The sequence below is a fragment of the Triturus cristatus genome, chromosome 3_2 (genome assembly GCF_964204655.1).
Source record: "Triturus cristatus chromosome 3_2, aTriCri1.1, whole genome shotgun sequence".
Classification (NCBI taxonomy): Eukaryota; Metazoa; Chordata; class Amphibia; order Caudata; family Salamandridae; genus Triturus; species Triturus cristatus.
In genome coordinates, this window is record NC_140584.1 from 592395803 (window position 1) to 592421564 (window position 25762).

The 25762-nt window shown below is 46.6% G+C and overlaps 1 protein-coding gene across 10 annotated transcripts in view; it reads right to left on the bottom strand.

Moving 5' to 3' along the window:
* Positions 1 to 25762, bottom strand: part of TMEM39B (transmembrane protein 39B) — a 253297-nt gene that overhangs the window by 81466 nt on the left and 146069 nt on the right. For 5 of the 10 annotated variants that reach the window (XM_085648446.1, XM_085648444.1, XM_085648442.1 and 2 more), the window contains 2 exons: positions 22726 to 22821; positions 20486 to 20640 (listed from right to left, as the gene is read on the bottom strand). In XM_085648446.1, coding sequence (XP_085504572.1) covers positions 20486 to 20640; positions 22726 to 22821 — 251 coding nt within the window. The remainder of the gene's footprint in view (positions 1 to 20485; positions 20641 to 22725; positions 22822 to 25762) is intronic. The other 5 variants (XM_085648451.1, XM_085648449.1, XM_085648447.1 and 2 more) reach the window with 1 other exon arrangement.

Sequence of the window (25762 nt, forward strand, 5' to 3'; positions counted from 1 at the left end):
GGAAAGTTGTGTAACTCTTCCACCCATTTTTCAAATTTTTACAATTAACATATTTAGGACTATCACTCTCTGTGGTTTGTACATGAGCCAAATTGGAGGTCCATGTAGTCTGAACAGATGTAGGACTCACTGACAGCACTGTGAGAAACTGGCACTTCATTCTGCCTTAACTACAAAGCTTTCAATCATGTCCCATCATAATCACACACAAGCACTGTTTCTATTCAATTAAGCACACATGGCTGTAACTCAGTTCACAGTATGCACTGTCATATAGTGCATAATACATTGCAAATACACAATGTTTGTAAAACCTCATCCACTCAGGTAATGCACAATGAAATAATATAAGAAGCATTCATGCATCTCAGCATATAATGTGTAAAATGGGCTGGTAATGGAGTGACTGTTCAAGTAAGAATGTGCGTTTCCAAAACAGATTTGTTATTGTATGTATTGTGCAGTGATTAATATTACTTATACTTATATAAAAGCAAACTGTGTTTGTAAATGAAATAAATGGAAAGCTTTATTTCAGGTTGAAGGGAAGTCTGCATGATCTAAGAAGAGGCAGGAAAAGGTTTCACACCTGCTCAGATAGTGATGCAGCAGGTACACATATAATGTTATTGTTATCTGTGAAAAGTCCTGAGCAAATCCACTTTCCTATCAAGAATACAGCTCTCCATCTTTGCTAGCAGTGGCACGTAGCTAAGGTTTATGCATATTTTGGAAGGACCAGGTAGCCAGAAGCATAGAAATTATGACATGGGCTATGAGGCAAGCAAGGAAAATGGCCCTTTTGACTGTTGGTGGGATAGGAAAATACAGAAATGTACATGTTTAATGGTTCCCGGTGCCACTGCAGCTGCTGCACCAATGGTAGCTACTTCCCTAGTACTAACATCAGTGCATGCCCACTACATGGCAAGAGTGAGCTGGTGCCTCTAAAGGAAAATGCTACAATTAGTATTGTCCAGATGTGTAGCTTCTATTGGTGCAGCAGGTGCAATGACACCGGGGCCCAGGGCTGGAGGGGCACAATGAATGCTGATAATTGCTGCATTTCACAGTTCAAACACCCATTTAGTGGCTGATTTGTACAAAGTGAAACTAGAAAACCTGGGATTGATCCTGGCTTTCTCACATAACCAAAATGTGTGACCTTAGGCAAATTGTTATTTCAGCAAAATGCCATTTTTTTCATTATTGTATATAAAAGCACGTTTAAATAGGTGAGTTCAGCATAAGAGGCATACAAATATTTTGTTTAAACTTACTAGACTATAATGTTGTTGCTCTCTATACAAGAATGTGGGCCACATACAGGGTGCACACGACAACTTTCCTCGGTTCACAAATGACATTGCTACAGGGGAAGGGAAAGAATGGTTCTATTTTAAAAAACTTACTTTTAATCACTGTTGTGCACTGATATAATGTGACATTAATGCCAAAGCTTCAGCGTTTTAAAAAAGGAACATTTTTGTATTTTGAAGAGGCTTTATCTTATTTTAGCTGATGTTTGCTGCATGATTAATGAATGGCAAGCATTTCAGGGCTCAGCTCGTAAAAAACGGCCTGTGCACTGATGCACCAAGAACTATCAAGCTGACCTTTATCCAGAAACATCAGCTGTCCCATCATAAACACGAACAATGCACAGAGCACTTTAAATATATCAATTACCAGGCCTTCCAATAATACCAATTGATGAATGGCGATAAAAAAATACATTAATCAATCAGACCCCACTGCTACCTGTATATCCCTGAAGCCGCCAATTTCAGCAAAACCTATGAAACAAGTAGCACGTGTGCAGCTTGTGACCAGCCCTTAATGTACTTCAGAGTAATTGTTAGCAACCCATCAACCCCCTGCCTTCCTCTCATCTTCCTCGCACCTCTTGACGGCACATTGAAACGACCCCTGACCCCACAACAAACATCAAAGTTTCTTTCAGCCCAGAACGCAGTCCCAGTCTATTGATTACGGTCAGTCCTGCTTGTGAGTTGTGACCCTTTGCAGACCTCCCCTGCCCCAATGCCTTTTCCACAGTGAACTCCTTCTCCACACTATATTGCCTCCGCTTCTTCCAGTGCTTTACCAACATGCAAGTGATCGCTTTTGAATGCAGCTCATGTTACTAAAAGCAGCTGTAAACACTCTCTTGCTTGAATTGTGAAGTGTGCACGCTTCACAATTCAAATTGCGCGCTCAGGGAAGTTACAGTGCACGCGCACCCTACATTGAACACTGATCGGAGCTAGGGTGAGGGAGGTCAGACTGAGCTTTCTGACTAGTAGTGGGAGAGGTAGAAAAGTGCAGGCAAATATCCCTGACCAGTGCGTCCATAGAGCATTGCCCTTGGATAGTAGGTGTGGGAACCTGGACCCTAAGTTTGGCATATTTTTGTTTTCTGGGGTTGCAAAGAAGTCTATTTGTGGAAACCCACATTTGTGAAAGTACAGTAGGACAACTTTGGGGTTAAGTTCCCATTCGTGGACTTGTTGCGTCCTGCTGAGAAGGTCAGCTACTTGATTGCTTGTCCCTGGTACGTGTTCTGCTAGGAGATGCATGTTGTGATGTACTGCTAAGTGCCATGTGGTCTGGGCTAGGTGCAATAATTGCAGAGAGTGAGCCACCACCACCGCCCCTTCCATTTCTGCAGGTAGTACATAGTTGTCATATTATGCATCCGGATTAGGACATCTTTGTGTAGTAGTTGAAGTAGAAACAATTTCAATGCTAGGTGAACAGCTGCAAGCTCTAGGTAATTGATATGGAGACCCCAGTGTTTGGAGTCCAATACACCGTGAATTGTAAGATCTTGAAGGTGAGCTCCCAACCGGTCAGGGAAGCATCCGCTGTGAATATGGCTTGGGGAACTGGGTCTAGAAATGGCTGCCCCTTTGACAGCTTTTATGGATTCCACCACAGCAGAGAGTGATTTGTGTGGCTATCTACCAACACAAGAAAGTGTAGTCGAACCTGTGGCTGTCCATTGACGTAGAACACATTCTTGCAGTGGTCGCATATGTAAACGAGCATGTGGGACTATTGCGATGTAGGATGCCAACATGCCCAAAAGGTGCATGAGTTTTCCGACTGTGACCTGGGTCCCAGTTTGAAACTGTTGGGCTAGTGTCAGAATGTTTTGTATTCTACCCGTATTTAGGTATGCCAACCCTAAGTGAGCATTGAGTATGACCCCTAAATACAGTTGTATTGGAGATAGTTGTAGGTGCGATTTTTGCAGATTGATGGTAAACCCTAGTTGATTTAGTAGGGGGAGTGTTTGCTGTGTATGTTGGTTGCAAAGGCGGGTGCGGTTTGCTTTTATTAGCCAATCGTCCAAATATGGAAATAGGTGGATATTTTGCCTGTGCAGATGTGCCACGACTACTGCTAGGCATTTTGTGAATTCCCATGGTGCGGTGGTGACTCCGAAGGGAAGAACCCTGAATTGATAGTGCTTACCTTGGAAGACAAACCGTAGGTATTTGTGGTGTGAGGGATGGATGGGTATATAAAAGTAGGTGTCCTTTAGGTCCAAGGAGGACACGAAGTTGCCTTTTTGCAGTAATTGTATTATTTCCTGATGGGTGACCATGTGGAAGTGTTCTGGTAGGATATAGTGATGGAGGGGTCTGAGGTCAAGAATGGGCCAAAGTGACCAGTCTTTTTTGGGAATGAGGAAGTATAATTAATATACCCCTGTTCCTTGATGCTGAATTCAGACTGGTTCTATAGCTCCTTTGAGTAAGGGAGTCAATATCTCCTGTTTGAGGAGAGTTTGGTGTTGTATTTCTAGTTTGTGTAGGTGGGTGGAATATTTGGAGGAGTTGTGATGAGCACCAGACAGTAACCATGTTGGATAATGTCCAACACCCATTGGCTGTTGTGATGGATTTCCAGGCTGGTAAAAGGCTTTGAAGACGTCCCTCGACAGGTGTTAGATGGTTGGGGGGGAATGGTGAGGAAGTCATAGTTTGGTGTTTGCATTTGGGGCATGGGCAGTATTTCCGTGACTGTGGTCTCTGAAATTGTTTCCTCTATATGTGCCCCTGTAGAAGCTTTTAGAGGTGTACAACTGCCCTTGATTTTTATAGGAGGACTCTGATGTCTGTGGAGGAAGACCTAGCACCATGTTTGAAATTGGGCTGACGAAAGGACCCAGGGTAGGTGGGAGTTTGCAGGGCCCCCATTGGTTTTGCAACATCTGTGTCTTTTTTCATTTTTTCCAAAGACTGTGTCCAAGAGGTGCTCTTTGTCAAAGGGTATATTAAGAATTGCCTGCTGCACTTCCGTTTTAAAAATGCGGAGACACTTAATAGAAGGCAGGTATTTATGCCCCTACCCACAGTGTCAGCGGAGTCTAGTGCGCATTTAATGGAGTTATTAGTGATCAACTTCCCCTCATTGACCATTTCATAACCTCTTTTCTTGTATTCTTCTGGGGGATGTTAGAGGAGCCCCTCCATTACATCCCACTGAGCCCTGTCAGAATGTGCCAAAAGAGCTTAGCTGTTGGCAATACACCATTGATTGGCAGACTGGGCTACTACCCTCTTTTTTTTTTGTTTAAATCTTTATTGACATTTATAGTTTTAACAGAACAGCACAGCAATGGCTAAACTACTCCAAATGCCAAGTAACAATACATTAGCATTGATATTTGCTTTATGCAGTGTAACAGTCAACAGTGGGTATAGGGTACAAAAAAATGAGGACAAAATAACTTGACTGAGGGATAGGGTGGCTGCCTGTGTCCGAAGGCCCTGAAATGCAGCTACGGGTAAATAACTGCTTGTAGTGCGCATTTGGGTTCTATGATCCGCCAGGGCAAGTGGGGATTGTGAGGCGCTTCCTCTATTGTGGCGTCCCATTAATGATGGTGGAATGTCATCTTGAAGCTGCTGAGGCCACCGCCTCTTCCTGCATGCCTTAAGTGGGTGTAACTAACTTCTGCAATTTATTCAAAATAGCCCCCCAATCGATAGCTAGGGGGAACTTATGAAGCCCCAACAGGTCCTCCCTCTGCAGGGCCATGCCCTCTGCCCTGGCCCAGTTGAGCAATGAGCGGCGCCAGGCTAATATATGGTATCTAACAACAATATCTCAATGTGGAATTCATTGGGAGGACAAGTTATTCAAAAATGAGCCGTATCATGAAGTATAGGAGGAATCAATCCATACAGAGAAGACACAGGGAGACCAAGAATGCCGGAAAGAGTTGTATTTTTCAACACATGATGGACATATTACGTCATATGTACATATCATATAGGTTAAAAGCACTGCGTGACACTTAGTGAAAGTGTAACCGACAAAATACTGTGCACAAGTGCTCGTGGAGTTTTGTGACGGCGCAAGTGACACATAAAGTGGTATGTACAGCGGTGAAGGGGCACAAAGAACAAATGGTACATTAAATATGTCGGAGTTAGGGCATTTACACAATTAATGTAAGAATTTACAAGAAACAATAGAGCAAATGCCCATGTAACAAAAGTGCCAAAAGTAACGCTGTTGTAGGGTGGCTGCCTGTGTCCGAAGGCCCTGAAATGCAGCTACGGGTAAATAACTGCTTGTAGTGCGCATTTGGGTTCTATGATCCGCCAGGGCAAGTGGGGATTGTGAGGCGCTTCCTCTATTGTGGCGTCCCATTAATGATGGTGGAATGTCATCTTGAAGCTGCTGAGGCCACCGCCTCTTCCTGCATGCCTTAAGTGGGTGTAACGAACTTCTGCAATTTATTCAAAATAGCCCCCCAATCGATAGCTAGGGGGAACTTATGAAGCCCCAACAGGTCCTCCCTCTGCAGGGCCATGCCCTCTGCCCTGGCCCAGTTGAGCAATGAGCGGCGCCAGGCTAATATATGGGGCGCCATCAAAACTTTCCATCTTTTAGTGATCAGACGTTTCGCCGTGATTAGGCCCAGGTCTAAAAATCATGTGGCCACTTCGTGTTTCCTACTGCTCTTGAAGAGATGCAATATATACACCTCCCAATGGAAGAGAACTTTATGTTTAGTGCAGCGGGACAATACTCCCCCAGGGCAGGGCAATGCCACAGCAAATTCGGGAGGTCTACATTGGGTAGGCGGCACCTGGGACATTCAGAGTCATTCAGATGGAAGAACTTATTTATCAGGGGAGAGGTAGGCGCGGTGGAGAATAAAATATTGAATCTGCCTGGAGCGCAAATTGCAAGGGATACGTTTCGGACTTTCTAGTATTGCCATCCATTCCTTCTCTGACAATCATAGGAGGTTACAGTGTGACGGTATCCGCCAGGTGCCATGAAGCTAGCCATCTGGCCGCCCATTGTAACTGAGCTGCTAAATAGTAATGCTCAAAGTTAGGCACTACCATTCTGCCCTGTCCCGCCGGTAGGTATAACTTCCGATGGAGACCCTATGCCTAGACGTGCCCCAAAGAAAGTCCCAAACCTTAGCCTCCAGTTTGCTGAAATAGGAGGGGGGAATGTAAAGTGGCAGGGTAGCGAAATAATAAGGCAGGCGTGGGAGAACACCATCTTCGCCAGGGCCACTCTACCTGAAATAGACAGAGGGAGAGTCTTCCAGAATGTTATCTGCGAGTAAATAGAGGAGGTGGCTCTAGTGATGTTTCCATCAAATAGGTCGGTTTAGGTTGGATATATGTGGATACCAGGTATTGGAAAGTACCTGTGCACCAGGACATCGGGACCCCCCCTCCCCCATGAGTACCCCGGATCTAGAGTGGACAACGAGAACCGGAAGAGAGTGGACTTCGCTGCATTGACCCTAAGCCCTGATACTGTGGTGTATCAGGACAGTGCTGCGTCTAGTGTGTAGGAATAGCGTGAAGATCTCTGGCGTATAATAAAAAGTAATCGCCAAGAGATTGTATGCGTGCTGTCGCCCGAGGGAATTCCCATGTCTACCCGGGCACGTATGAATGCCGCTAGGGGCTCCACCACCATGGAGAAAAGAAGCGGAGAAAGTGGGCAGCTCTGGCAAGTCCCGTGGCTCACCCAGATAGCGTCAGATATATAGGGTCCTGTTTTAACTCGGATCATTGGACGCTTATATAACAGCCGAACCATGCTGAGGAAATATGGGCCTATGCCAAACCTTGGCAGCACTGAAAAGAGATTATCCCATTGCAGGGAATCAAACGCTCTCTCAAGGTCGAGCACAAGGCATCCCGAACGGGGCCAGTTCAGAAGGGCGTAGTCGGTTCTGAAGTAGCGGCGGAGATTGAGTGCGGTGTTCCGGGCAGTTTTGTTAGGCGTCACTGTGCGCGCTAGATGCGTAGAGTGTGGTGTAATGTTTGGTCATGGCCTCGTGTATGTCTCGTTGCGTGTATCTCATCTGACCGAGCTCATCCCTAATTGCTTGTATGGGATGATGTGGGTGCTCCTGTCTAATAAGGTACGCAAGCAGTTTGCCTGCCCTGTCTGATGTTGCGTGGGTGCGGGTAGAGGGGGCTATGTAATTGTGACAGTGTAACTTTTCTAGCAGTTCTAGCCGGCCGTCTTAAGTGCCTCGAGCCATGCCCGTTCCTCAGGGTGAGTGACTGACAGTGTTTCCCAATGGAGGAGCTTCCGTTCAATGGAGGCGAGCAAGGTACCTAATTGTTTGCAGATGCTCCAGGTTAGACCCAGGCAGTGACCTCTTGTTGTAGCCTTAAAGGCCTCCCAATCTACCTGGGGGGACCTTGCGGAGCCGACATTATGCACAAAATATCCAACCACTGCGGTTTCCAAGAAGCCGCGGAAGGACTGGTCCTCCAGTGTCGCAGTCTGCAACCGCCAGGCAGGGAATCGAAGGAGATCTAGCTACCCAGCTTAGCGACATGGTCTGGGGATTATGATTCGAGTGAGTACGGCCTAGATAACTGGTGTCACTAATCAAGGGAAGTAGAGCTGGTGTTGCCAGGATGCGGTCAAGCCGCACATGGAGAGCATGGACTGACTAGTAAAAGGAATACACCCTCAATTCAGGATAACGTGCGCGCCACACATCTATTAGGGACCAGTGTCCCAGCCAGGTGCACAGAGCCTGCGCATTAGATGAAGCATTGGTGCGGGTAGAGGCAGGAGGGAGCGGTCAAGTGAGACATCAAGGATCGATTTAAAATCCCTGCCTAGTAACCAAGGCATACCCTCCCCCCTCCCAACCCCCCCCCCATCTGGAAAGTGTGGTGGAGAGGTTGCCGAGGAACGGTGTTCTGGTCAGGGTTTGTCAACAATAAACGGAAGAGGAACCCTGAAATGAGCAAATAAGGGAGGGAAGTAGCCAGGGAATTAGTACAAAAAGAATTACATAAAACTTCCCTCACACAGATATTATATTGGCAATTAGTCCAACATTTCATAGAACCCACAAGACCAAAGAATTGTATTTTTTATAAAAAAAGATTTTTAATTCATTTGTTTATCAAAACATTTCATTTTTCATGATTTTTCTGTATGTGATTATTAGAAAAGCAGCACATCAATGTCAAGTCAAGTCAAAGTTTTATTGTATAATTTGTTAAAATTATTACAAAACCCACATGTATAAATAAAAGAATATAAAAGATGAGAACCGTAAAACATCTAGTCATTATCACCAAAGCGCATAAAACTTGTTAAATACAATTGTAAAAATTTGATTCTAGCATGGGACAATGTGTCTCTGTAAAATGTAAGTTATCTATATCCACTGGTTATTTTCTTTGTTGCTTTTTCTTAAGGGTTCCGATGTTACACGCTTCCTGCTCTTGCTGGTTCAGGCGGATCCTTACTGCCCCCAGAAATTTTGTTCCCCTGCAAGCCAGGATTATGGAGGATCCTCCCAGCCAACTTGTTACTGCTTGTCTGCAAGTGCGAGTTTTTAGGACATTAAAAATTTGCTTTAAATATCGTCGTCTTAGATCCAATACTGCTCGGCATACACAAAAAATATGAGCTAGGGATTCGGATTTATAACCGCATAAACGGCAATTTTCTGTTTGATAGCTCTGTTTCCAGGAGGGGAGTAGGTCTTTTGACATGTGTTGGCCCATCCGGTAGTCCGTGTAGCATTTCTTTAGGAACCCGCTGAAGTGAAAGGATAGGTATGCTTGTGGTTTAAAAGAATTGTAAGATGCTATAACTGTCCACCCATGCCTGCGTTTGGCCAATGATTTTTTGTCTTCTAAAAAGGATTTCGTTTTGGCTGCCTTGTTAATTAAGCTATTTAAACCAACTTTATCCATCCTTAATTCCCATGATGGTTCTATATCAAGTTCCATCAAGCAATTTTGCAAATGCTTTCCCCAGGCACTCAAGATTTTGTTATCCGCCTGATGCATGATTTCTTCCCAGCACAGATGGTCCAAGGACTCCTGATTTGCAGAACGAAATTTATTACAAAGCTTCACAAAGCCACTCATGCTCCGGAAGTTTTGATTTTGCAGGCCAAATTCTAGCCGTATCTGCGCTGGAGAGGCGGATTTTGGCAGATTAAAGACGGCTTTGTAGATCTTAGTCTGCGTTGCGTTTAATAAATCAGCCTCCTTGCCTTGCCAAGTAACCAGTCCATAGGACAAGGTAGGTAAAATTTGCGCGGCCATGACCTTCAGTAGGTGATTGTGATTAGGACAGTCCAATTTGGATTTCAGTAGTCGATATGCAAAGATTAGTGACTGAGCTTTTGCCTTTATTATAACTTTTTGCTCTTTATGTTTAAGTCTTTGCTCTATTAAAATACCCAGATATTTATATAAAGGTTGTTCTTCTACCATTTCTCCGTTTGCCGTCCATTTAAAGTTGAGTTTGCTTGATTCCACTAGTCGGACGACCTTTGTTTTATCTTTATTTAGTTCCAGCTTTTCCTGATTTAAATATTTCGCTAATTTGTTGATTGCTCTTTGTAGACCGATTGGTGATTTGCTCAGTACTACTAGGTCATCTGCGTATTGTAAAAAGTTGATAGGTTCGTTAGCCAATCTCGGCGGATGACATTCTGCTGCAACCAAAACTTTGCTGATGTCCGAGAGAAAAAGGTTAAAGAGGCTTGGGGCCAATACACAGCCTTGCTTTAAACCTTGATACGTCGGAATCTTTGAGGTAATACTGCCACCGTTGCCTAACTTAACCCTTACCCATGTATTGTTATACAGGGTGACTATGGCTTTTAACATGGGTTTCGGGAATCCCCAGGTTGTCAACTTTGCCCATAGGCGCTCTCTGCATACCCGGTCGAATGCTGACCTTATATCAATAAAGCAGGCGTATAGTCTTGAACCCTCAGTTAGTGCTTTTTCCATTAAAAGTGACAGACAAGCTAGGTTTGTGATGGTGCCCATTCCTTGTCTGAACCCTGTTTGATACTTGGGGATAATATTGGACTCTTCTATCCAATCTTGTAACTGAGTTAGGATGCAGGAGGCATAGAGCTTGGCTTCAACATCTATTAAGGATATCAGCCTGTAGTTGGCGGGGATGCGACGGTCTCCCGGTTTGAAAATGGGGTGAATGATATTACCTTGCCAAGATGCGGGAACTTTGTTTTGAGAATATATATGGTTGAATAGGGGAGTTAAGGACTCTGACCAAAAATCCGGATCGGTTTTAAAGAGCATATTTGGTAGCCCATTTGGACCTGCAGCTCCTTCTGTCTTCAATCTTGTTATTATTACCCTCAGTTGTTTTTTGGAGGTTAGAGGAGTTTCCATGATCACGTTTACTTCTTCCTGGGCCTCTTTGTCTTTATTCACCTGAGTTTCATTTTTTGTGCTTTTCCCGCTTTCCAACTCTCTGCCCCGTTGTCTATTAGTGATGCTTGAAACTGTGTTTCCATACAGTGTTTGCACATGGTGGGACCAGGATTCCTCTCCTACCCCTGCTTCTTGATGAAGGCTCGCTCCTTTGTTTAGGTCGTTAATGATTCCCCAAAAGTCCCTGCTATTTGGGCGTTTTCCTGCGATCAATAGCTTATTCCAAATAGTTTCCTTGTATGTTCTCTTTGCGGCCAGCACATCAATGAAACAATAATAACCACAAGCCCAGCACAATAATATGACAGAAAGCCTATTTGTAACTATACATGTTACCACCCCAACCACCACATGAAAACATGAATCCAAAAATAGACAAACCCAACAAAGGACTAAAATACAATTTTAGACATGGAAAATACACAAAACACAATGAACAAGTGCAAAAGAAGAAAAGAAAAAAGCGCTTGGGAGCATATATGGAACCTAACAGGAGGGTTTGACCATTAAGCCTGCCCTTGATACAAACATAGCTCCCCGCCGGGTCAACCACAACCTCCTCTTCCACCCATGGGATCCCCTCCCTCACCCAAATCAGGGGCTCCTGTCCTGAGATTAATAGTTAGTGATGTATACATGGCCGCGCCAGCGGTGACGAAGTCTGCCTGCTTCTAGACTCGTCAAGTGCGTCTCCTGTAGGAATGCAATTCCTGTGGATCAATGCCGTAAGTAGACGTATATGGCATACCTGCGCGCTGGGGTGTGGATGCCCCGAACGTTCCAGGAAATGTTAATGTCCGTCATGTGTAAAATACAGGTCTGTAGAACCTAGTCAGTGGAGCAGTTGACGTGCGCAGATCTGGCAGTGAAAGCCTTAGGTCACTGTGTAGGGCAACATAAGCGGGGGGAAAAACAATAATATTCAACCTAGGTGGAAGAACTGCATAAGAGCAAACCCCTAACGGGGATTAACCCAAACCAGTACACCTAACCATGGTGATTAACACGTAGTCAGACGTTGACTGTAAAGGGGTCCGTGTAAGAAAGGGATAGCTTCTAATGACTCATCCCCCGACTACATAACACTAAGTTCTGGCATCCGAGGGAGGTTTTGGTGATGTGTAATTTGGCGTAAGAGTGCGGTGCAGAATGCCGAAGTGCAGGCTTGGGTAATAATTACACAACTATAGTAAGCCACAGTTCCATACTATGGTGGCGATTGAGACAATCTGCTGTATTGGACAATATTGTCCAATGTTTGAGGCGTGACAACTGGAGGGGTAGGAAAATCCGGATCAGCAGACCAGGCCTGCAAGGAATCTGTATCTCCCCTGGAACTAGAAGGTGATGAAGTGGATTCAGGTGACACTCTTGTGGATTGGAGGGTAGATGCTATGTGTAGCGCGTCCTGGCGTTCCGATAGGATCTGTTCTCGGTCCGGGGTGCTGATAGGCGAGGTCCGGCGCTGCGACCCTCCACCCCTTCCCCTCCGACGTGTACCCCTGTATCTCTTCTGTGACGCAACATCTTTCCGTGGCCTAGAGACTGTTGCCAGCCACTCTCTTCGATCCAGTCCCAAGCGTTGGATGGGGAGTCCAAGAACCGCGCTGTGCCACTATGGATCACCTGGAGACGTGCTGGGAATAGCGTAGACTAACGTATGCCTTTGAATCTCAGTTGCCGTTTTACTGCTCCGAAGTTGGCACTTTTCCTCTGTACTTGAGCTGTGTAGTCTGGGAAGAGGGAGAGCAAGACGTTTTGTACCTTGGGTCCTGGATGTCTCCCAACGTTTCTCAGTATCGCATCCCGGTCTCGGAAGTTTAACAGACGGATTAGAAAAGGGCGTGGACGAGCCCCGGGAGTGGTTTATGAGCAGGGACCCTATGCGCCCGTTCAACAACATATTGAGGAGGGAATGGGGGGGGGGGAGGGCGAGGGAGAAGAGTTTTACAGGAGGGAGCAGCTCCTTCCTTCAGGTCTCCGCATACCCAACCGGATCCCGCCCCTCTGCTCTCTCCGGAAGGTCATTCACCCGCACATTGTTACAAAGCGAGCGACCTTCTGACTCATTTAGTTTATCTTCAAGGGCGCGGACCCGGTCAAGGATATCTTTTAACATCATAGTGTGATTGCGGGTTTTGGGCTGGAGGTCTGCCAGTGCAATCTCTGCTCCTAGTACGCGTTCAGACGTCTTTTGATGATCTGCACGAAGGAGCATGAAGTCAGGGGTGACTGTCTATTCAACCTTCAAGAGAGGTCAGAGTTTGATCCAACGCTGTGCCTTTACGCTCTATCGCAGCCAGCACAGAGTCCAGTTTTGTAGAGAGGTCCGCTTGGCTGGGCACGGAAGGCTTCCCCTCACCCCTCCCCCCCGAGGCTCCCCCGGTCGTACCCTGAGGAGAGCCACCCTGGGCATAGGCCGAGCAAAGGCAGCCAATGGCCAGCTGCTGTGCACTGGGCATAGGGGTCTGGTGGCTCAATGGACTTGTAGGACACAGATGGGAGGGGGGCCCAGGGATCCAACCAGTGTTCACAAGTGCCCTTGAGACAGAATAAGGCGTCTTGGTCGATCAGTACCCAGGTTTATCTGGAACTCTCCAATGCCAGCTATCCACGGGTCACAGGGGTATTGGACGGCCACAGCAGCTCTGCGGTTGTCCAACCTCAGCAAGTCGCCTGTCGCATTAGGGACTTGTAGGGGGTGTCACCCTTACTGACCACGTTGCGAGGCACCTACCAGGAGAAGGCCCAGGGCAGAGCTAGGAGCTCATCAGGAGAGGGCCCAGGATCTGAACCTGCACATTAAGCCCTAAGCCCGTGAATTCTGAAGCCTCAGAAGGAACCGCGAGTCGGGGGGTATTCGATGGACATGCCGGTGGTCGGTCTCCCACTGGGACCTCCACCCATTCAAATAACTGTAAATGCAGGAAAAGGTGCAGCATGGGCCTAATTCGACCCCGGAGCCAGCACCGTGTGGCAGTAACGCACGTCTGCCACTGCCACAGCACACGCCACACATGTCTCTAGGTGCCGCCGGGAAGGCCCAAGGAAGAACGCCTATCGGGACTCTTCAATACAGGGAACCACAAAGTCTTAGCAGAAAGGGGGTGGACAGCCTAGGCCCGACCTGACCCCCATGCTGTCCAACAGTATATTGCGGGTGGTGTAGGCTCTGCCATTTCTTCTATGCTGTGGCTCCCAGGGGGGTCTAGGCACGACCGACCTCCATTCCCCCCCTCCCCAGGATGGGTGTCGCTAGTGTATTTTGTGAGCCTAACTTTCGCCGCCGGCACACCTTCAACCATCCAACAGCAGCTAGTAGAGGCCGGGGATATCACCAGTCTGATCGGGAGTCACGGAGCCATCTCCCACGGCTCCCCCGGCCAGATGAAGGCCACATACCCGCAGTCAGGGAATGAAAGACTGGAATGCAACGCTGAGGCCCAGCAGCGTTGGCAACGGCCCGCCTGCGTCCCAGCAGGACCCAGAAGCCAGACAGACGTGTGGTGCCAGTTCTGCATCAGTGACAAGGGGCCAAGAATCTGCACAAGGCCCATCGCAAGGGCCGATCGCCCAGAAGGGAACAGGCCACTGACGGGGCTCCGATCGCTGAGCGTCTGCTAGCCCGCTCTACTGATCCCAAGGGCAAGGGATGCTCCGACCTGAGCACGCCCCGTGTACTGTTCGTGAGTCTTTCCTGCACGTCACCCCATGCAGCGAGTGATGTCTCGCACCAAGAGGGGTAATGACACGACGCCGCGAGGTGGAGGAGGGCCCCAGCCGCAGCCCCCAGCAAGGGCCGGCAAAGCAGATGAGCCCCAGAGTCAGCGCCTGGTCTCCCACCGGCCCCAGGAGCGAGGCGACAGAGCAGGACCAGACCGGGAACAGGTCCACATGGGAGGCGGGCCTCGTCTCTCACCTGGTAGGCTCCAGGGTTCTCTGCCAAACATGGCTGACAAATGCACCCACAGACTGGAGCAGCGGCAAACGGTGTAGAACCGCTACGTAGCGGGCCAGGATTCACGGCACCTTCCTCTGTCTTCACGTGCACGGCCTGTACTGCCACTCCAGATGACACCAGCAGCGGGGCTGCTCCGTCCCGCGCAGTGCCAGCAGGGCCTCTCGGTGTTCAACCATGAGCGGAACTCCGACGTCCAGTCCTGGCCGAACCCAACCTCAGTCGCAGAAGGCCTCCCACGGAGAGCCTGATCACACAGCAAGGATCGGGGCCCAGCGGTGCCAGTCGACTCCAGAAGCGGCACTCCACATCTGCACCGGAACCGTCGGACGCTCAGGTACTTGGCTGTCGTGGGGGCCACAGAGAGGAGCTCGGGGGCCTTTGATGAGGGCGGCTAATTCGCATACGGGCAGGCCAGAGCCAGGCTCTCCCGGAGCAGCAGGCCGCGTCCCTCAAGGCACTGCTTCCGCTCGCAACTCGATCAGAGGGAGCACCCCGGAGGGTGCAGCAGTCTTAAGTGCACATCAACCATGCAGTTGATGTCACTTTAGGCCCGCTGGATGCAAGGATGATCAGGATAATCAGGGGATAGGGTGCAGAGCGCACTCAGTGTGCGGCCATCATCTTAGGTGCTTGGCCTCGCCCTTGCCCTGCTACCCTCTGAGGTATCGATAGGTTTTGACTCCTTGTCTAGGGGAGGTGTATCCCCAGTTGTTTGGGAGCTAGCCATTTCTTTGCATTGGCTACTACCATGGAGTCTAGGGTTAATTGCCCTTTAATATATATCGCGTCAAATGGTGCGGTCTATGGTGCGGTCTAATATTTTATGTCAATTCTTGGTGCTATTATTCGTGCTTTTATGTGGCTGTATGACAGCATTCTTTTAAGGATTGGTAAAAACCTCCTTTGAGCAGTAGAGTGTCTCAAAGCAGAAGTCATCCTCTATAGAGTCCTAATGTGAGGGTACTTGATATGCTGCAGCTCTAGCTATCAGGTCTTGATAGGCTGAAGCGTCATCTAGGTGGGGATGGACGTGTGGGATAAAGGTCTGGGTCTGTAATCCCCTGTGGCTTTATATCATAAGCATCCCATGGATTCCTAGGATGTGTGTCCTCCGGCATATTATCATCCTCATGTAATATGGGTGAATGAGGGCACAGGTTGCCTGCTTCAAATTGTTCTGGTGTAGCAGGTGGTGGAGTGGATGCTCAGGGTGGTATTGGTGGATTTGGAGAAGTAGGGATAGGAATGATTAAATGGCTAGTGGCAAGATCCCATACACCGTGAACTGTAAGAGGTAGAATAGGAAGGTCTCTAGCCTCTTCAAAATACAGTTGCCTTTTAGAAGGGTTGAGGCTTTGCTGGCTAAAGAATAATCTTTGTTCCAGGTTGAATCTGCAAAGATTTTTGCCTCGGGTCGAGCTATTTCTGTGTAAAATACAGAACTGGTTCAGGTGGTGTTTTCCGTCCTAAGGTGTGACATTTCAGTGCTGAGGAAAGTTTTGGTTTAAGTGTGGGTATATTCGGTCCGAAGCACTATGTCCCATGCCTTTCGGTACCGAAGGTATTGCTTAATGTGTCAGTGCTGAATCAGATTTCGTGGAGACCCCTGCTGTAGGCCAAAATCTTGGCGCCGAGCCAGAGGGCAAGGCTTTGAGTCTGTAGGTCTGTGCACGTCATGGCTTTTATGCAGTGGTGGACCGTGAGCAGTTTTTTCAGACAGAGCAGATTTTTGTACTTCGGATCAAGGGCAGTTGCTCAAGGTACAACGTTTGTGGACAAACTCCAGGATGGCTGGATCTTCTCCGACTCAGAATCTTGGATGGAGAAATATTTTTCTGGGGCTGCTGATGCTTCCTCTTCTTCCTCCTCTTGTCGACCAAAGATATCTGGTGTGTTGTCTGCGCTGTTTTTCTTGGCAACGCGCACGTTTGTCCCAAATAGTCTTTTTATATCAAAAATGATTAACAGGCCTCACAGGTGTCTTTCCGATGGTCAGGGGAGAGGCATAGATTGCAGACTGAATGTTGGTTGGTGTGGGGGTATTTGGACAGTAGCAGCTCAATTTCAGATAAGATCTGTCAAATATGAATGGGTCCGACGTGCAAAATATTATTTTGCTCGGAATGAAAGAGTAACTATGCGACCAAGACAATATCGTCAAGTTAGGGGGATTTGATGGCGAACCAAAGGGAGACCAAAAGGATCTCGAACCAGAGTGTGAGAGAGTACATCCAAACCCATCGGCGGAAAGAAACAATCATGAGTCAATGCCCATGTGAGAAAGTGCAATCTTTCTTGCATGGTATGCCCCCACTTTTTGCTGAATTGCTGAATTTACTTTGACTGAGTGTACCCTGGACTCCTGCTAATTAGGTGCCCAGGGCCTATGTTCCTTCCCTAAAAACACAAAACCCAAATTGGCAAACCCTGGCCACATGTCAGCCCTGGTAAATGGTACCCTAGATACCCAGGGCCTTGTGACCAGGGAAGGCCTCTAAGGGCTGCAGCACTCATTGTGCCACCCTTAGAGGCCCTGTACCCTTACACACACCGGCATGGCACACATCCCTGTGTGCCATGCCCATCACCTACACTGCCATGGCATACATCAGCCACCGGTCTAGCTGGGTGCCCTATGCCAATGGTGTGGGCACAGGAGCAGGAGCCCTGTGCCCCTACAGTGCCCAGGTCCATTCCTGAGCACTGTAAGTGCAGTGCTGCCATTTAAGAGTACATGGTGCTGAGAGAGCTCGTCAAACACGAACTCCACAGCACCATAATGGCAACACTGAAGACTGAGAAGTTTGGTATCAAACTTCTCAGCACATTAAACTCACACTGATGCCAGTGTGGGATTTAATGTACCAAGCACCCCAGAGGGCATCTTAGAGATGCCCCCTAAAACCTAACCTACGATCCACGTCTGTTCTGAGGCTGCCTAGGCTGCCACACAGCAGACATGTTGCTGGACCCCTGGGTAGGAGAGCCCCTGCTCTCCTGGGCCTGCAACAATGGACATCCTGGGCGAGGTGCTAAATCTCCTCACCCAGGATGGGCAAGGGGAAGCTTCAAAGGCATGCCGCCTCTGTGAGCTTTCCCAGGCCACTGCAACCCCCCACTCTGGCGGGAAGCTTGGCCGGAAACCCCAAATAATGACAGGGGATGTGCCAGCCTGCCAACCCCACCCCTCAGGTGGGGGAGGCGAGGTGAGGCACATCTCCGGGCTCTCGCCATCTTGAAGATGGGAAGCCCCATCAGGACTAGGCTACTGCTCCCCTCCCACAGGAGAGAGGCAGGATAGGGGGTGTACCCACCCCAGGACAGGGACCCATTGGTCCCTGCCCTTCACCTACCTGTAACGCCCCTAAATCTAGTATTAAGGGGCACCCTGAACCTTCCTTCCCCAGATTCCAAAATCCGAAGAAGAGCTAGAAGAAAGAAGACCTGTCCTGCAGCTGCTAAGAAGAGGAAGACACCAACTGCTTTGGCCCCAGCCCTACCAGTCTGTCGACCCTCGAACCTGCTCCAACCCGGCATCTCTTGTGGCCAGCAACCTCACAAACCCCGGAGGACCTGGCTACCTTTTGACTCTAAACGCCTGGGACTCCCATGAGTAGAGGCTCTACTCAAAATCTACTTCTAATCCCTGGCAGCAGCACGGAACCGCGAACCCAACACACTCTGTACCAGCCAAGCCTGGCCGGTGCCGGAGTGAACAAAGACCACGAGGACGACCCCACGGCGACTGTGGCCCCAAGTCCGGCATCCAAGGACCTCCCTCGACACTCCTGAAGAAGCCTGCAGCCTCAGAACCAGGTGCCCCCCCCAACCGCGATCAACAGAGGGGTAAGATTTCCCAACACCAAAAGGCACCCCTGCACCCGGCGCCCTGCGGCCCCCTGTGCCTAATCCCGGAGTACCTACCTATCCTCCAACTACCCAACTTACCTCTCGACATGGTGGTGGCACCTGAAGAATCTTCATCCCCGAGCTTGCAGTCTTTTTCTAAACCGGAGATTTCCCATTGAAATCAATTGAGCGCCCGAAGGCTCAAAAGCACCCTTCACCCAGCCGCCCGAGTGGCCCTGGCAGTGCAACCTCTACACCTATCTACTTCCCCACTTGTTCTGAGTAAGTGACCAGAAGCCCAGCTCCCACAGCCGCGTGGCCTGCTAGTCAGCAGCCACCAACCAAGGCCCCCCCTACCTCTCATAGGATAACATTGTGCCTAACTCTCTCTGCACCCGGCCGCCCTTGTGCCGCTGAGGGTGAACCAACTGTACCTACCTGACCCTGGGACACCCCTGAGTCTATGCCCAGAACCTTAACTCTGCCAGTTGAGTACTTACCTTTAAACCGATAACTCAATTTTCTTCATAGGGTTACATTGATTGGCTTTTTCCTGAAATTTCTTCCAAGTGTGGACTTTTCAAATCTTAAAATATTCACCAAATATCAGCCGAGTAAAGAAAACAAAAATTCTCACCTGCTATTAGGTGAGCTCCCAGTGCTGAATCTTGGTGCCCAGCACCGACTCTGAAAAATACTTACAACTGTACTTACCAGTAACCCAATTTTCTCCCATAGGAAATCATTGACTGGTTTTCTGTGAAATTTCTTCTAAGTGTCAATTTCTACAAACTTTAAATATTCTTTAAAAATCGTATAACTTCTGAAAACGTAATTGCTTACCTGTTTTGGATAAAGGTACCAGTACTGAGACTAGGTACCCAGTACTGGATTACAAAAGTAACAAGAACATACTATACCTGCAACTTGAATTTTCTTCCATAGAGAATCATTGACTGTTTTCTATGAAATATTTTCTGTCTACTTTTAAAATAGCAAAATATTGTCTAAAAATCATCACAGTAATTAAGTCGACTTTTATCACTTGATTCTAAGTACTGACCCAGGACTGAATCTAGGATCCAGTCCTGGAATTCCAAAAGTAATCCTAAAAGTAATCTGTTGCAAATAACTTGAAACTTCCATCGAACTCCATGCATTATTGTGTTTAAAATTGTGTTGCCTATTGCAACCACTTGTAACTGTCTACAAAACTCAATTGCATATTGCAAAAGTGTTTATATAAAGCATCTCATTCTGAGAAAGTATATTTTAATACCTATTGTTGGTTCTAAAATAAAACAAGCATATATTTTTTATATATAAACCATTGGCCTAGAGTTCAGTTATTGAGTGTGTGAGACCCTTTGCTGACTGAGTGTGTGCAACAAATGCTTTACACTGTCCTCTGATACTGCCTTACTGTTCGACCAAGCTACCACTTTAGAGAGAAAGGTTATATCTAACTTTAGCCTCTGCCAAACCTCTGGGGACTGTGGACTCTGTACACCCTGTACCTATTTAGGAACAGTATATACAGAGCCACTTTCTCACAAGCATCACCAAAAGGAGTAGTCTCACAGCCTTGTGACTCGAAAAACTTCTTGGAACAAAAACAACTTGCAATCATCCGAGCCCAACACTAGATGGTGTACTTTTGCAAAGCATGTGTATCTACAGCTACACATGCCTTGAACATACTACTTTTACTATTAAAACGTGCAAATTATGTGCAGCAGAGGTTTAATTTCAGACACACCATTTCCTGCATGCAATAGTTTGTAGCACTTGAAAAGCCTGAGGGAACCCCATCAACAATATCTTCTCTTTCCACCACAATGACAAAGTCATTTCTCTCCCACAAGATAAGTTTACAGACTCTGATCAATTTCCTCCATAAGGGTACCAGCCCTCATCTGCACTCCCATTCACTTTTACTTACGGGTAACAAAGGAAAAGGAGGTTCATGAAGGAATACGTCCTAAAGAGGTGAATGACAGAGCGACACAGGCTCCAGCCCGTCCCAGTGAGAATGGCAAACCGGGTTACGACCAGGAACACAGAGTGCGGCAAGGAAACTTTACCACTCTGGGATGCCTATGGAAAGAGAAAAGAACAGCATTCGGTCAACAGCGAGAGACAAAAGGCAGGTGATTGAATAGTATAGATTACAGCTAAATTAGGCAAAAGGGTCAAGGGGGTATAGTAGAGAGTTGTGTAAATGGGCAGAAAGGTGAGGAAATGGGCAACACAGGGAAGGGAGGAAGGAACAGCCAAGGGAGGCAAGAACTCCCAGAGGGAGGAAGGAATAAAGGAAAAGAGAGTAAGTGATACAAATAAAATAATGACTGGCAAGTAAAAAGGTTGAAGACAGAGTAAGAACTAAACAAAGTTCATAAATACAGCACTGCTTCTACATACATACATGCCTACAACTATTAAGGCCCAAAAAAATTAGCAACTGTCAAAAACCTTCTGCAATGACTCAACACTGCTGCCACTACTTTCCCTATCTTGCAGGCACACTGCCACTTTTGTGACAGCTGCTCCAAACAGCAGCAAAGTAATTTGTTATAACAGTGGTTCCCAAATGTTTGACTCCACTGAGTCACTACTGGAAGCCAGGGACCCCAAGCAATTTGTAAGATTAACATTTTAAACATTAAGTGATTAAAAAAAAATAAACACACAAGTGTGCACACCAAACAAATACTCGAATTACTAAAGATTTTAGTATTTTATTTTGAAAACAAGTCTGCAAAATCTTGGCGACTAACTTTTCAATGTTTGGTTTTATTTTGCAGTACGAGGCTCCTGCTCCTGCCACGGCTGGACTGGAAATCCAAAGCAGCCCTGGCAAATGTTGTCAGACCAGTCCCTGTATGGTGCACACAAAGTGCAGCGAGTGAGCCTGACACAGAGGGCTTTGAGGTGCTCTTCTCCCCCCCCCCCCCACATCACTCACCCCCGAAGAAAGTTTGGGGGGGGGGGGGGGGGGGGGAATGGTGCATTCTACAACACATGTGTCATTATCTATTGAATTATACGAGCTTTTAAAAGCATAGTAAATGTGTTGACTTCACTGTGAACAAGGATACGACAATCTTTGTTGGGGCTCTTCAACGATTCCCTCACTATCACCTTCCAACAGTGCCTCTAAACCCTCCATAGCCCCTCTGTCACATTTCATTTGTTTTATAACACCTCTCATACCAGTGTCGAGTGTCAGAACACTTCACCCTAGAAACATACAGAGAAAATGAATCATACGTATATAAATAAGTGTAAAGAAAATGTTATATAGGGCAAAGGGGACTACAGGGTATAGGATTCACGTCATCCATACTGGTAGGCAGTTTTTTTTTTTTGGAGTGCTTGATCAGGAGAAGCATAAACTCAGGATTCAGAACATAATAGTGGTTAGCGTTGACTTATATAATATGAATCTATTTCTACCCAAACAAAGTTTTTTTTGCAGAATCTGGATAATGAAAAACTGGGGAAAAAAACATACCTTACTAACTTGTACCATGCAGTTTGCATGCAGCTCTTTGATGGCAGTTTATAGCTCACTGTGCTAGACTACGATTGTAACTTATGAACTGCACAGTAATAAAAGAATCTGTGACAAAAGCAGTAACCCATTGAGCTATGCACATAAAATACTGTTTTTTTAAATGCAAGGTACACTTTCTTTGCAGCAGGCATTTTAACCATTTGTGCTCCCTTAGAGGAGTCAAAGGTGCCACTGGACAAAACTTCTATCTTCCTCCAGCAGGTACATTAGTCACCGGAGTTATCTTGACACCACTTTTATTGTTGCCCAAAAACTGCCGATTATACAAAGTAATGTGCAGTGCTTTTAAAACTGCTGCCTGTAGACCCGCCTGGAAAGTGTCACAAGCCCCTGGGGTCCTCGACCCACAGTTTGGGAACCAAAGCCATAAAAACGCTAATAAAGGCTTTTCATTTCCTTTAATGAAGCCCTCAAAAGACTTTGTACACCCAACATCTTCTAGGGAAGGAAACTTAAAAGTTCTGATCCATAACATCTCTTCACTGAATGGTCATCGTGTGAGGTGGATGCATTTAACCTGCATAAGGAGGACACATGAGCCTCAACTTCGACATTACATACACAATCCTAGTTACTAGTTAGCCCTCACCATGTAGGCTTCACACCTTGGATTTTACCTCTTTTACTATCGCCCCAATCAGTCTCCGAGCAAGGACAATGGTGGTCAAAGTCAGGACATTGAAGTCAATCAGATGAAAGTTCTGGAAAAGAAAGCAAGGTCAATACACAGCACTGTGGGAATGCGTACTGTAAGGTGCCTTGGAGCCGAGAGGAAAAGGCTAGGGGAAAGAGATAGAGGCAAGAGGTTAGGCGAGAGGAAGAGCTTTGCAGGAGATAGAGAAGGGAGAGAGTCATCCTAGTGTGCACAGAACCTGTAAAGTTTGATGGATTGAGATCTGTGTGGGAAGAGGGAAGGAGGACGAGTGGGCTGCGAAGGAGGATGGTCAGGGTTGTGAAGAAGGAAGGGTAAACTGAGTGAGAAGGGTGAGGTACTTTGTGGGGGGGAGGGGGTGGTCATGGAGGAGGAGAATATGTGGTGTAGAAGGAGCCAGAGAGAACAGAGTGGTGGAAGAGAGAGGATGAGAACCTGTGGAGAAGAAAAGAGAAGACTTGTGAGGAAAGGAGGACAGGTGGAGGTTGGAGACCACAGAGAAGTGAGAGAGGGAGACTACAGAGAGAAGTGAGGGGGAGACCTTTGAGAAAGGAGGGATACTAAAAGGAAGGGGTTATGTGTGAAGGAGAGGGAGGAAGATATTCAAAAAAATGAAACACAGCCACTAGAAGAGACATACATCTTTGAGTGAGCCTGGGAAAAAGGACACAGATATCTGCAAGTAAAAACCTTACAGGACTATAAGGAGTGTGAAACCGAGGGTGGGAATCAACCGCAACAGGACAGACGAACGGTGAAATGTTGATCTGTTTCTGGAATTATGAGAAAAGTTCAAGTTTAGTGTAGTGGGAGAGGGTGACAATCAGAAAGGGGAGAGTCAATACAAAGACGAGTGAGAGAGGATGGGTGCGGGAGGGTACACTCTTCAGTGTCCAAGCAGTTCATTAGACAGCCTAGAACAATAACCCAGTCTTTTTTTGGAACGAAACATAAGTGACTACCAGGTGCCTCGAGTCCAATCAAAGCCTAGGCCTCGATAACAAGCCCAGTATCTGGTAATCCCTTTCAAGTATCTAGGTTAATGGGGGAACAGGGGGCTATTTTATTTCTTATGAATGAATGTTAAATATGTTAAGTCAGTACTTTGCGACGATAGCAAGTTAGGCCTTTTGTTCCAACAACATGTATAAACACTGCTTTCTATTTTATGCTAGGAAAGGAATGCAATGTCACAGGGAATCACTGTTTGGAAGGTATATGATACTTTCCATGTAAGCATCTAATAGTAGCGTGTAGTGCAGAAGAGTCATATGCTTAGTATACTCCTTCCATCTTGTGTTGGGCTTGGATGTCTGAAACTTGTTTTTCTTCTAAGAAGTTCTTTGAGTCACGGGGTATAGTGACTCCTCCTATAGTCAGTGTTGCGCATGATCATCGGCTCCTTTTTTAGACTGTTTTTTTTTGCATGTTCTATCACACCATTTTAAGCTAGACCTTGCTGGAATTGGCAACTATGCCTATGTGTCCAATGCCTGGATAGGACTGGTTGGCTGGCATATGACAGTATTGTCCAGGACTGCTGAGGTGACTCCACATGCTACTGGCTGAACTGCTTGTGAAATAGCAGGAGAGGTAGATTTATAAAGCCAAAGAGGCAGGAAGGTCTTTGCAGTGTAACTCTGCAGAGAGTTTAACCACTGGTGAGTGTGAAATTCTTGCAAACGACAAGTGTGGAGAGGTGGCACCCCAACTTCATTCCCCTATTTTATAGAGCTCTTATTTGGACAGTACGGCCTTTCATAGTCAGTCTCAAGATCAATGAGATCTTCAGCTATGGAACAAGGGATCCGCACGGGGGCTCCAAGCAAGTGCACACTCATGTGACTCCTGCTGGAACACTGCCTATGCTAACCAACTTACAAGGACAGCTGGAAGGTCTCATAAGGTTTTTTCTTAGAAATTGTGAAGCAACAATTTTAATACCTGCTTCTGCTTCATTCGCTTTTCAGTTATTTAATCACTCAAGTCTTATGCAAAGGTTGGCATTTGCTTAGGAAGAAATGATTAATACCTTGTTCCTTATTCGGCTAAAGAATGGTTGTTACTGGAATGTATAACCCAAAAGTGTATCCGTGATTCTCATTAGCATAGCTGATCAAGACCGAAACTTAAGTAATAGTGAAAAGGAGAACTTTTGTACTCCAAGTAGAACAAAAGTCTTACAATACTTTCAAACTGTAGTCTAATGTCATATTCGCTGCAAGATGTGATAAAAGGTTGTTTACCTACCAGGTTGATGTGGCAAATAACTGAGATAGTAGCATGATGGATACCCAAACATGGGATAATAGACCGCTTCTGGGAATGTGTGGGATGGTAAGGGCAGATCCCTGCGATAGGTGTGCGCGATGGTAAGTTTGGACTCTGATGGAGGAGGTCTCCGATTAATACCTTCTTTTCAAATAGCATTTATTACCACAGTTGTGGATTGTAATTTATATAGTGCTTACTACCTCTTATGAGATGTTGAAACTCTTACGGCAGGTAGCATGCTACTCTGGAACCGAAGGTAAGTGGTTAATCCAGTGATTATTGGTCAGTTATTGGTTGGTTGTCATGGCGATTTGTTTTGTGGTCTCAAGGAACCATTCCATGCATTTACTCCAATTATTTTGAGGTAAATTAAATTTATAGGCATAAGATGTGATTATTAGTGGGGGTATACGAGTTCATACAGACGGTTGGTACGATGGATAGGCGAGTGGAGATTAGCTATTGCTAGGTTGCAGGGAAAGGATTTCAAAGGAGGTAGTTGTAATCTATAAGGCAAAGTGAGGGCAATATACAGAAATACAATAAGAGTAGGGAGACAGACAAGTGACTTCGAGTAAGCTACAGCCAGAGAGAGTGAGGAATGCAGGGGATGGAGGGTAAGGAGAGGGCCATTGGATGGAAAGGAAGGAGAGACAACAATTGCTAGTTTTAAGTCAAGGTCCATTTTTCAAGCATGTTTTAGGAATATACTTTCT